Raw genomic sequence first — 12,928 nt, forward strand, 5'->3', positions numbered from 1 at the left:
GGAACAGCATAGAGGCAGACCAACAAATAAGCTTAGTTGTCACAAAAAATAAATACATCTAACATAAATTCACATGATTCGATCCAAGTGTCCATAGATTCAACCTCGACATCGATGACAAATGTATTCTTTGTCCAAGTTTTTTAATGATTAAATGCAATATTGCCCTGTATCAGATGCAGAAGCTAAACATCTGTAATTTAAAGGTAACTTATTAATTATACTGTTGTCTCAGTGTTAATGTCACAGCTAAGGTGTGCATCTTCATAGTTGAAATTTTATTCTGAAAGTCACTTTTACTTCCTTCCTTTTGAGTAGAACTCATCAAACATGATTTGCACAAAAATATTTTCTCACGTGCCATAAACCCTGATAGTCATAATGCAGTTAATAATCTGCTACTCAGTGCCTGACCGAATTGGCTTCTTGATGGCCACACCATGTAACAAACAAGTTAGGAGGTGAAATATCTGTGCATCTACCACTTGTTTTATTTCACATTATCTTACAATATAAATCACAATTAAATTATGCTTACCTCCACAAAGTGAAGGTGAAGCATGCACTTCGAATAATTGTTCAATAATTTTACTCAAATGTTAGACAGTAACTCAATTATTGCATCAAATGGCATAAAACAAGAGCTGGATATGGCCAGTAACCAACAGTGAAATGTTTCACTAAAAGCATGGCAAAACTGGAAATAATGCTAAAAACGTGGTTTTCATGAACAATAGACACCAGCAAGTGCAAATAAATTCAATGGTAAACAAAAATTCTGAGATGACCGCTTCACATTCTCTTTTATAATGCATATTCATTCATTCTCTGCAGCCAACACTCCGAATACTCTCCAAAGTCCATCATATTGGGATCAAAACCAACAACTATAAGAGTGCGATGTCAATGTATAACACTGAAGCGTTGTAACACGTGCCACGGTTCCACTGTACATCCAGGATTCATCGAGTTCATTAATAGATCTCGCTGCGATAGTTCTTTGAACGGAGGAGCCTCTCTGCAGTCCTGACTCCTGAATTCTTGCTCATGGTGGAAAGCCAGTGAGTGGAAAAACACAACCCCAAAAGGAAGTGAATGCTGTCATACCGGCATATGTTTAAAAATACAACACGTGTTGGAATTAATCTCGTCGAGGCTGTTGGGGGTGCAGAGGGATGCGGTTAGTGAGTCTCTCCGTTGACCGATGAGCCTTCCCCACGTGGCGAGGGGCACCTGGAGACCCCTCGTTCAGTGTTGTCAGAGTTGGAGCCGCTGTGACTGTGCTGGTCTGCCGAGGCAGCGCTGGCTGGAGTGGACGCAGCGCTGGCTGGAGTGGACGCAGCGCTGGCTGGAGCGGACGCAGGCTTGGCTTTCTCCTTAAAGTCTGTGATTATTACAGTCAAGTCGCCCACAGTGACCTCTAGATGCTGGGCGCTGCTCCGGTCCACGTTTTTTAACCTGGGCCTAGCGGGGAGATGCACAAACAGAGAGAATTGCTTGCAGTATACCAACACATGGCAATGACATCAAAAGGCCAGTGACTATGCTGACAGGGCTGTACGCTTACTTTATTAGGCAGTAGCACTGGTGCTACTAAGCTAAAAAAAAATGGTTAAATCCGTTATTGGTCTAAATTAATTTTGTCATATAGATAGGGATGGGTATTGTTAAGATTTTAATGGTACAGTAGTGAGAGAAAAAGCCAGCACTCCAAATGTCCTTTCACAGGTTTTAATAGTTCCTCAAACCGGGCAGCAGCATCGAACGTTTCAGCCAAAGGCCTCCCTCAGTTCATACTGAGCGTGGAAAAAAAGGCATTCTCTTACTCTGCCCCCTCCACCTGGAACACGCTACAGCAGAGTCTGAAGCTGTCCAGTCTGATCCCCCTCCACCTGGAACACGCTACAGCAGAGTCTGAAGCTGTCCAGTCTGATCCCCCTGGCAAGTTTTAAATTATTGTTGAGTAATTTGGAGAGAGCTTCCTTGATCCGCTCCTGCTCTCAAGGTAAAAAAATTGTCTCTAACCCCCCCATCCCCCCTCTTCAGCACTTTATGTTTTATGTTGTTTTTAACTTATTATGGTTTGACGGTTGATTGTACCGCTGCTGTCTTTACATGTGTAACTGTTGTATGAGCTGCTGTATGAACAGGTCGCACTTGTAAATGAGACTTCGGTCTCAATGTGATTTTACCTGTTTAAATAAAGGCTAAATAAATAAAAGAATCCTCTCTCCTCAAACCTAGTTCCTCTTTGACAACGCAGAGGAAGGCCTTCGTTCGTTGCTGCTGCAAGGGATTGAGGAACTATTAAAAGCTGTGAAAGGACATTTTGGAGTGCTGGCTTTTTCTCTCAGTACTGAACTCTTTGCTTGCCCTGCACCCGAGTGAGTTTTTAATCCATTTTGAGTGTGCTCGCTACCGGTGAGTTTCTATAAGATTTTAACGGTAGCCTACTATGTTACTGACACTTCTTATCGATCGATTTAACGGTATTGTTATTGGTTCTTTTTGTTAAATTATGACTAGAAATTGCTCTATTTAACAAAACAGTTGCAAAATCTTTAAAATGGGTGTGCTCATAAACTCAATCTGACCAATTCATCTCAGCTCTGACTGAGCATTCTGGACAGAGCGTCAACAGATTTTACTCACAAAATATAACAAATAAAAGATGATGCATTATTATTCATAAAACTATCCAGCATTAACGTTTATGTGGCGATAATAAATAGGAAATCTATCTTCTTAATCTCCAGTAGCACCCGTGGAGCCCTAGCACAGAATAATTTTTAGCAAAACTGTAGCACTGTACAGCCCTGTTCTGAACATGACTATTCCAAGCTTCCCTTTGAAAGCATGCATTAATTACCTCATCTTTTTACGGCTGTTCTTTTTCAGTGTTGGTTCTTTATCGCCCTTCTCTTTCTCAGACTTTTCTTTCTTCTCCTTTTTGGGTTGTGTGGGGAGTGCAAACTGTTGATTCGCTTGCTGTGCAACCAGCTGAGAGACAGGCCGCGGTTTTCTGGAAGAGAGGAAAAATACAATAAGTAATTGAATATAATAATATGTCATTAAATTCATATCAATGCCCATTTAAGTGGGCTGACCACATGGGTTGCATTGAAGTGGAATGGACTGTGGGTGGATTGGGCTCCATAGGGTTCCATTGCCGTTGCCACCCAGTGACGCGGTTCGTTTACCAAAATGCTGCTCGGCTGATCCCTCATATAGACCTTATTCGCTAACCTCGGACAGCGCCATATTGTTGACATACCGTCCTGCAGCTGACAACTATAGTAATGGCCTTATTGTTGTTTCTGTTCCATTACAAAATAGCGATAGTGATGACAGCAATAAAAACCCCAGAGTTGTTGTTTGTATGCTGCCGTTAATGCCTGTAATAATAAACACAAGAAAAAACGAGGTGAACAGACTTTGCTGTGAGGAGCTGTCAGAAAGTTTCACCTGTCTCTCCTAACTATCCACACATCTCCTGTGCTGCTGACGTATCTTCCGTCTCGCTCCCTTCACGTCTGTGGACGGTAGAGATAGAAACAAACCACGGGGACTTTATTGCTGTCATTACTACAGCCATGTGTAATGCAGGTCACCATCCGAACACAATTGGAACGATACAGGTAACGCTAACGGCGGCTAGCTTCCTATAAACTCTGCTCTTACATAGGCTTAAAGCAGCTGCGCTATGTCAACAACATGGCGGCAGTGGGCGTGCCCGTACGTGAGTGACATCAATCGAATAAGGTCTATAGTGCAAAGGCCTGCTTGAGGAGTACAAGTACAGCCGTTTTCAAAGTGGGAGGTGGGCCTCCCCAGGGGATCTCCAAGCAGTTTCAGGTGAGGCTCAGTGAATGGAAGTGAAAAAATATTACATCAAAGGAGATCTCATAGAATATCCTAAATGTGTGTGATTTGGTGAAAGAGATAGTTCATACTAGATACAGTAGTTTGGGCGAAATGGACAGTTTTCCCCACTTTCCCAGAGTTAGAACAAATAATGCCATCACTCAGACAGACCTTTTGATGTATTCGGTGTAGTCTGAACTATGTCAAACAGCAACATCGGGCGAGCCAGGGGGGCTCCTTTTTCCAAGCTCTGGGACCCACAGTCTCAGACTTTGAAAACCCCTGATCTAGAGATCTACTAGCCTACTGCCACACACCTTTTCTAACAGTTTAAACTGACAGAAATAATTCAGTTTTCATGTTGCCTAGCTCCTTTCTGAACTGTTGTCCACATCCCATTGCAAAAAAAAAGAGAACAAAACCAACACCAAATTAGGATAATTAAAGACAAAAAAGATGATGGGCAGCGGTGTTCAAAGCAGTTGTCAAAAGGTTAAAAAAGGAAGGTGCTCTTTGGTCCAAAGGGGTAACATAGACGAAATCAAAAGAAAAAATAGACCAAGGCACTCTTCTAATAGTTAAAAAAGCTTTAATAAAAGGCTTAGTTCATATTGGAACAATTAAAAGCCAAGCCAACATGTTTCGGCCAACAACCTGGCCTTCATCAGGGCAAAGAGCAAAACCAAATTAGGATAAATGGAGGTTACCGATAAGAGAAAATCGGGGTTAAATAGGTGTGCCGTATGCCTACGTTGTTCAATAGACCCTTTTCACGGGGCCATTTTGTGTCGAAAAGGCAGAATAAACACAGGTGCAAGCAAAACACTAATGAGGGTTTCCAAATTCCAATCATGGACGTACGTTGGAAACCCTCATTAGTGTTTAGCTTGCACCTGTGTTTACCCTGCCTTTTTGACACAAAATGGCCCCCGTGAGAAGAGTCTATTGAAGATAAATTGGCCCATAGTTATTAATCTTACCGAGTTGACGTCCCCTTCCTGACATCACACATCACACACTTAAACGCCTCTGCGCTGTTCCTGTACGTGCACACACTACAGTCCCAGTATCCATCGTCGGAGGAGGGCTTGGGTTGCCGCTTTGGCCTTCAGATAAAAACAAAACAAAAACAACACACGGGACAGTTGTAACTCTTTCAACGAGAACAACTCATTCCAACATGAACGATTAAAAGCGGGTTATAACACAGCAGGGGAGGAGAACAACACCAAAAGGAGAACGTTTTCTTTCAGTCAGTGAGGGGGAGAGCTAGTCTCGGTTGCTACAGCCAGTTGCCCCGTCGTACTAGCTACTACTACTACCAGCGAGCCGCCGCCATGAACAGTTCAGTAAACGTACGGGCTACATCCATTGGTCGTGCTTTCTGTTTAACGAATGAGCCAGCGAAGTCTTCTTTCAAAGATACCGGCGGCGAGTCGGCGACATTGTTACCTTGTGGGACTCTTCTTGTCTCCCATGTCATACAACTTCGTCTTATTGGAGTTGAAAAGGGGGAGAGAGAGAGAGAGAAAGCCAAGCCGCCGCTGCTCTCGTCTCAGCTGTCGTGGAACTCCTGTCGAAGGATGGTCACGTGGTAGGGGTTTACCCAATCACCTTTTACCCTGGTGGTGACGCGAGGTTACAACAGCGATACAACAGAGGACAGCGATACAATTGCACTTGCAGTTGCACGACACTCGTAGTCAGGTTACGACACTCACTCGGCTGGTGAAAATCATTATCAGGAACAACTGTAACAATTAAACTTTCGAAGTTGCTCGCTTGCTGGGTCACATGCAAATGGTCTGGATGTATTGTAGGAAGGCAGGCATGTAGCCTATGCATAATAATGTATATAGATCAAAGCCTGCCAGCAGGACCATGGTAGTCAAGTTAAGGCAGTAATAAGCTCATATTGTAATAATATATTATGTAATATATAGGCTATATATTTATTTATTTATTTATTTATTTATTTATTTATTTATTTATTTATTTATTTATTTATTTTTATATATTTTATACATTTGATGTTATTCATTTTGTTCTGTGCTAACCCAGAAATGGAAGAAACCTAAAATAACTTGCTCCTATAAACTCTAGTTGTTATACCAACCCTTTTTGTAATTCAACAACATTGGCCAATTATCGGTTGGCACCAACTGCATAGCTGGTGCCCTTGTGAGTCCTTCCGTTTTTGTTTCTGCTCAAAAGAAATGTTGATAATGTCAAAATAGGGGCATGGTGGTAGAAACAATCCACAATCCACTTAATGCCTGCCGGGGAAAAAAAAATAATAATAAATAAATAAATAATAATAATAATATATAAATATATATAAAAAAAAAAAAAATATATATATATATATATATATATATATATATATATATATATATATATATAGTATATATATAGTTTGCAAGATGCAGAAAGGTCATTTTCACGAGATAGCCCACCTGGGCAACGGGCACCGAAGGCATGGCAGATATACCCCCAGTTGATGAAGAGGATTATAACAGATGAAATTATGACCTGTTCATTTCTATAGCCTGCCCTATTGTCTAGGTACAACAAATCTACATCACAGTAAATTCCCATCATTTAATGCTGACATCTAAATATTCCTCACAGTATATCCCTCTATCTCACCTGCAGGGCCGGGGATAACCAGAATGTGGCAGCACTTTGCTATAGTTTTTGTTTCAGCAAAGATAAAGCAGTCATATGAGAGATGAAGTGAATATTTTACCTGTTGTAATTGTAAAGTAGCCTAAAGAAAGGTTGCTGAGTTGGTAAGAGTCATTTTGAAGGCGAATTATAATCCATACATTCAGATACATACTGACGGATGGCTCAAAACATCCTAAAACAGCCCAAACAGGTTGTGCATTAATTTATATACCTGAACGGAAAGTTAGAATAAGGGGAGAAAAGGTATCTGGCCATTTTGCAACCATACTGTAGAAATAATGACAATTCTATTGACCTTGTAATGAGTAGAGGAAGTGCATCGACTGAAGCAAGATATCTGTATAGATGATTTATTTGTCATGTGAAGTATCGTTTGGAAACATTGGAAGTGTGTGTTCCTAATGAAAATTATTTTGAAGAAGAGGAGGAGGAGGAGGAGGAGGAGGAGGAAGAAGAAGAAAAAGCAGCAGCAGCAGCAGCAGCAGCACATTTTTTATAGTACACTGCAGCCCGGTTACATGCTGCCACTCCGACGTGCTGCCACTCCGACGTTCTGCCACTCCGAAATATCGGCACTCAGAAAGGGATCATGTCTATGTTCCCCGGGTTCTATATTCCCCGTTTTTCACGCCAAACCTAACCTCCCCCCATGCCTAAACCTAACCTCCCCCAGACCCTAACCCAAAACCTAACCTCTCCCACCCCCACGCCTAAACCTAAGGTCGGCATTGCGGCTTCTAAGGTGAACGACCGCCAGTCCGAATAATGGAAGTTAACGTTCGGAGTGGCAGGGCTTCGGAAAGGCAGTCAGTAGCCCTGCAGCCCAGTAGGTGGCGGTAATACACCTTTCAGTTGGATGTCAACCGCCTCAAACTAACGTAGAAGAAGGCGAAAAAGGAAGTAGTGTGTGTGTTTTTTGTTTTCGTTTTGCTCCACGTGAAGAGCAAACGCTGAATGTGCCTATTTAATTTGGGACTAACGTTATATAGGGCTAGGAGTATAACGTATTCAAATGAATGTGTGGTAAGTGACTATCTTTCTGACCTCCTGGTGCGTGTGCTTAACGTTAGCTGACAGTGTAAATAACATTACTGCGTTCGTGACCACTTAACGTAGCTAATACTAGGCTAATTATTAACCACTAACGCTAGTTAGTAACTATTCATAACATTTCCACAAAAAACCGCTGTATTCCCAGCAATATTTGACGTATGACTTCTGATATCAACATGTAACGCTAGCTAGTAGGGTCACGTTTGGTCTGGTCTCTTGCTCACGCCTGGACTGTCCACCTCGCCGCCCGCCCTCTTGCGAAAGTGTAGTCACACCATATGGTGAAATGATCTATAACGTTGTTACTTCATCGACATTTTCAGTAACGTTAAAAATGAAGCTTTCTCAGACAGTATTCACCTTATGTAGAAGAAAGACCGTCTGTCTTGAGAGACTAACAGGAAGTATTACACTTCCCTTTTAAGCCCAATTTATGCTTGGTCTGGCGACACTTTCTAATAAGTATAAATTAGGCTTTAGTCTCTCTTCCTGGGACTCATAAACCTAGTCTGGCTCATAATGTGAGTCAAACAAGGTTTGACCAGGTGAGTCAGACTAGTTTGAGCAGGTAAAATAGCCAGGAAGTCGTGGGAAATCGGTCAAGTACTGGGTGGGGCTGCATAATTTGAATAGTGTTGATGGAAAAGAGAAACTAGACACGTCACTTTTCAGAAGTCTGGATATTTGGTGTTGGGGAAGGAATTTTACAAGTAACGAAACCATACACTTAAAATCGTTGTTCAATAATTTTACTCAAAGTAACACAATTATTGCATCCATATGACCATGCAGCCAACAGTGACTGACATGATTCACTAAAAGCATGGCAGGACTGGATGGAAATAATGATAAAAACATGTTTTTTCATGAACAAAAGATGCCAGCAAGTGCAAATAAATTCAAGGATAAACAAAAATTCCAAGATGACCGCTTCACATTTTCTTTCATAATGCATATTCATTCATTTTCTGCAGCCAACACTCAATACTCTCCAAAGTCCATAATATTGGAATGGGAACAATCGAAACCAACAACTGAGTGTGATGTCAATGTATAAGGGTTGTAACATGTGCCACAGTTCCACTGTACATTAGGGCTGCACGATATGAGGAAAAGCTGCGATGTGCGATAACACTGTTCAATATTGCGATGACGATATGACCTGCGATAAATAAATAAAAAGCTATAAACAAAAATATTAATGGGTAGGGGTGTTCCGATCCGGCTAAGCCACGATCCGATCCGATTCCTGGGGTCACGATCCGATTCCAGAATCGATTCTCGATTCCAACGATTCTCGATTCCAGAATCTAGAATCGATTCTCAATTATGTAGTTTTATATTGCAATAACACACAAAGGTAAATCTAAGACAAAAAATTACAAATGTATTAATGCTGAACTTCAAATTCAACTTCTGAAGTATTACAGTGAGGGCCTAAATTCATTTTGCAATATGAGTGTGTTCATTTAAGCATACGTATCAGTAAGTGGCACGGGATTCTCAAAGCCTGTGTTGAGGGTCATACGAACAAAAATGCACTCTTGAAGCTAAAAAAAAAATCCAAAACCAACAAGTTAATTATTTACATTTTTACTTCAATGTAGAACAGTCATTTCTTACACATGAGATTACTTTTAGCCTTTTAGTCATAACGATTATTGAAAGATATTCCATATTCCAGACTGAAATGTTATAACAGAAGTGGAGTATTGGCCAGAATGACATGAACATTTGGACACTTATTCAGCCGGTATCTTGCATGTTGCGTTCAGGTGCACTGTAAATTATTATTATTATTATTTATTTTTTTGCGATAACACGTGACTTTTGCGATGTGTTCATCGCGCATTTTCATATCGCGATGAGATGAAAATACGATAAATCGTGCAGCCCTACTGTACATCCAGGATTCTTTGCTACGGTGACTTTCTCAGTTCATCATTAATAGATGTTGCTGCGATAGATAGTTCTTTGAACGGACGGAGCATCCTCTTCGCAGTCCTGACTCCTGAATTCTTGCTTATTGTGGGAAGGCAGTGAGGGAAAAACATGTCCCCAAAACGAAGTTGGGGATGGAATACTTGTTTATAGGGGTGCACCGATCACGTTTTTTGCCACCGATCACCGATTGCCGATCGCCTATGGGAAATATCTGCCCAACCGATCATCGACCGATGACCGATCACCGATATATAAACTCCTCAAATAAAGTTTGGAAACGTTATTTTAGGTCGATTATTTCTCCCCTTTAATAATACCAATTGGCATTGTATTTAATATAGTTGGAAAGCCTGATTAGTGATAGGGCTTTTTTTTATTAAAAAAACAAAAAACAAAATGTTTTTTTTTTTTTTTTTTAATGAAAAAGTTGCCGATCGCCGATCGCATATTTGAGGTCAATATCGGCCGATACAGATTGCTTGCCGATCGATCGGTGCACCCCTACTTGTTTACAATACCAAACCTGCCTGCCAATAAGGTGATGCCATGTATTAAATTGTTGAAATACAATACAAGTGGTCTGAGAGGAATCCACTCATCAATTAGATTAATGAGGCTTCTCTTTTAATCTTTATAGGTCCATTATCCCGTGAGACATATTGAGGATAGCAGTCCTGGAACAACACCATTTACACCTTCAAAAGTAAGTCAAGATGACTGCATTTCGAGTTTGCAACATAGCAGTTTTGCCTACCTTGATGCCCTTTGTTGCACAATTCACACATTGCTTGTTTTGAATTTTACACCTGACATTAAAATGTGTTTTGGGTGACCAGTTTGCAATCCAAAGTAAATCCACACACCCAGAACTAACCAAGATTAACCAAACTAACCAAGAGTAACTGACGTTACTTCCTTGTTTGCCATGAGGTGCATGCACTCTTCTGATGACTGCACATAGCGCAGGATTCCTTTGAATTCAAATCTCATCCCTGTGAATTTAAAATGTTAGGCTATGTTGCATCTTGTGCACAGCTATAAAAGCTACGGTACTCATAGCTGCACTCATAACAGCTGTTTTGTGGTCATCTAACACACATTCCCGTTGCAGTGGAATATCGACGAGATCGAAGATTCGACCGAAGTATCCGAGATTCATATGAAGAGCACTTCCCACCCCGAGAGGTAGGGGGAGCTGTCTTGCATTTTCAAACATATGAGTTTGACCAAGTTTCTTAGGTAATATGCAAGTACTGTTGGTTACTTACATCCCTTACTTACTTACTCACAATCCCTGGTATCACGACACTGCTATTATTCTTGAAGTTGTTTTCTTGGGGGTAGAGGTAGATTGATTTGAACTGATTTTATTCAGTCACTTTTGTTTATTTTGTACCCTTGACCGTATGTATAAGCCAGTCTGGACTGGAGACTGGTGGTGTCTAGTACATGAAGTATTATATGTTTGTTATTTCATTCAAAAATTGTAACTCAAGATGGCGTTTGATATAGTTTATATACAGTACTGTATTTCTATGAGCACATGAATCACATGGGCACATAGGCACAATTGGCTATGTCTGCTGGTGGGAAGCCGGATTTAGGGTATGTGTCCTGGTCGCTGCACTAACGCCTCCTCTGGTCATTCGGGGAAGGGCAGCTGGGGGGGGGGGGGTGGGATAGCGTGATAGTGATAGCATGCTAGTCTACGCAACTCTCTCCAGATCGGCAGAGGGGCTGGAGCAAAGGCCGGGACAGTAGGGGGAGTTTGCAAAGTACAATTATGGAGAAAAGCGGGATAAATCCGAAAAAGTAAAAATGAATAACTATTCACCTCGGTCAAAAACGGCTTGCCCCAAAGGGAGTCTCTCTCTCTCTCTCTCTCTCTCTCTCTCTCTCTCTCTCTCTCTCTCTCTCTCTCTCTCTCTCTCTCGAATTTTCAGGCCGTTGAGAACTCTGTCAAAAGTCAACAGTAAGATAGGATTATTGTATATGATAATTAGTAATTTCCCCCTATAGCATTAGGATGAAATGAAGGTAAGTTCAAGCATTCCACACTTCTGCCCAGTCATATTCATTAAGCTGGACTGAACTCTGGTGCAGTGGAATAGCATGTTATTTATTCAATTAAGAGTTGTTCGCTTTTATGCTCTCTCTCTTATTTTAAAGCGCAGTAGCCTTTTATTTGTTGGGGCTAATAACCCGAAATGTAAAATATATGCCTGACTTAACTTGTTTCAATTTTGTAACTTTTGGCAATGGTGTCCTTTCAGGTGACAGTCCAGAGAGTTGTCAATATTGTTGAAAAGAGGACCTCTATGCCTCGGACAGGATATGATGAAGACCAGTCGTATGGTGGCTCTCGAACTCACTCGAACTTGCAGGATGCAAGAGGTGCCTACGTATCCGATCATCATGGATACCCTGAGGACTACACCAAAGTACGACAAGCCTGGTTTTAAAAATATTTTTTCGTTTAAGTTAAAGTTTGACACCAATTCTACAAATCACAACAGTATAAAAGCACATCAGAGGGCCTAGTTTTGAACCATGAGCAGCATATCTACTAGTAATGAACATAATCAAACAACATCCCCATGCAGTCAGGACAAAACTTGTGTTATGTTATTTATAATGTTAATTTTGTTTTGTAGGCCTAACATTTGTTACTGTTTCCGGCAGTGTTACTGCGAATAAAATGTCCACATTTGTAGTACTTTACAATTAAGGTTGTTCTGATTCAGATTCTTTTTTCAGGATGACGTCTCGTCGTGCTCCCAATACAGTTCCAACAGAGATGATGGTCATTTAAGGCGAGTAGAGATAAGGTAATGCCTATAGACTTTGCACTTTGATCTCAAATTCTTTTGTTGGAGCATCCTGAATGCTTCATGTAATGCTGGGACCGACCTCTAGGTGGAGGCAGAGTTCTGTGATAAGACAGTGTGATAGTGATGGACACTCAAAGCAAAATTCCTTCCTAAAACTTAAAAGACGTCACCTCAAGACATGCTCATTGATGGCGAAGAATATGACATACAGTACATTGTTACAAGCTGTTAGATAGACATTATAGCAATATAAATGCTTTGGTCAGAAAGTATGCTCTACCCCCATATACTGCCAAGACAACCATTCTTGCCCTAACCAGTTCAACATGCCAACACTTGACGGGCCAAGGCCCCCCTTCCCAGGAGTCACACCAGGCTAGAGACCGGCACAAAGGGCAGTAGTGTCTACTCACTGAGCCAAAGAGCCAACCCCCCCCCCCCCCCCCCCCACACACACACACACACAGGAAAAACAGCTGGGCCACTCCCTCTCCAGTCAAACACCCACACATCAGCTTTTTTGAGCAGTCTGAGCCCTCTGTGTC

At 41.3% G+C, this 12,928-nt stretch overlaps 2 protein-coding genes across 5 annotated transcripts in view; one reads left to right on the plus strand and one right to left on the minus strand.

Moving 5' to 3' along the window:
- Nucleotides 1–358: 358 nt before the first annotated feature.
- LOC310800517 (YY1-associated factor 2-like) lies at nt 359–5,429 on the minus strand. 2 transcript variants are annotated; one of them, XM_083663126.1, is made up of 4 exons: nt 5,317–5,429; nt 4,845–4,970; nt 2,870–3,022; nt 359–1,464 (listed from the first exon to the last, which is right to left on the minus strand). In XM_083663126.1, exons 1-4 carry the CDS (start codon nt 5,340–5,342, stop codon nt 1,182–1,184), a joined length of 588 nt encoding a protein of 195 aa, XP_083519252.1. In that variant the 5' UTR covers nt 5,343–5,429; the 3' UTR covers nt 359–1,181. The 2 variants fall into 2 exon arrangements, with proteins under 2 accessions (XP_083519252.1, XP_083519253.1); XM_083663127.1 differs by lacking the exon at nt 4,845–4,970 and having other exon boundaries at nt 5,317–5,411.
- A 2,015-nt stretch (nt 5,430–7,444) lies between these two features.
- LOC310800483 (uncharacterized protein) overlaps nt 7,445–12,928 on the plus strand; it is a 33,141-nt gene continuing 27,657 nt past the window's right edge. For all 3 annotated transcript variants that reach the window (XM_083663083.1, XM_083663084.1, XM_083663085.1), the window contains exons 1-5: nt 7,445–7,578; nt 10,190–10,255; nt 10,664–10,737; nt 11,826–11,993; nt 12,310–12,380. In XM_083663083.1, coding sequence (XP_083519209.1) covers nt 10,255; nt 10,664–10,737; nt 11,826–11,993; nt 12,310–12,380 — 314 coding nt within the window. In that variant the 5' untranslated portion in view covers nt 7,445–7,578; nt 10,190–10,254. The remainder of the gene's footprint in view (nt 7,579–10,189; nt 10,256–10,663; nt 10,738–11,825; nt 11,994–12,309; nt 12,381–12,928) is intronic.

The sequence above is a fragment of the Poromitra crassiceps genome (genome assembly GCF_964638095.1).
Source record: "Poromitra crassiceps genome assembly, chromosome: 30".
Classification (NCBI taxonomy): domain Eukaryota; kingdom Metazoa; phylum Chordata; class Actinopteri; order Beryciformes; family Melamphaidae; genus Poromitra; species Poromitra crassiceps.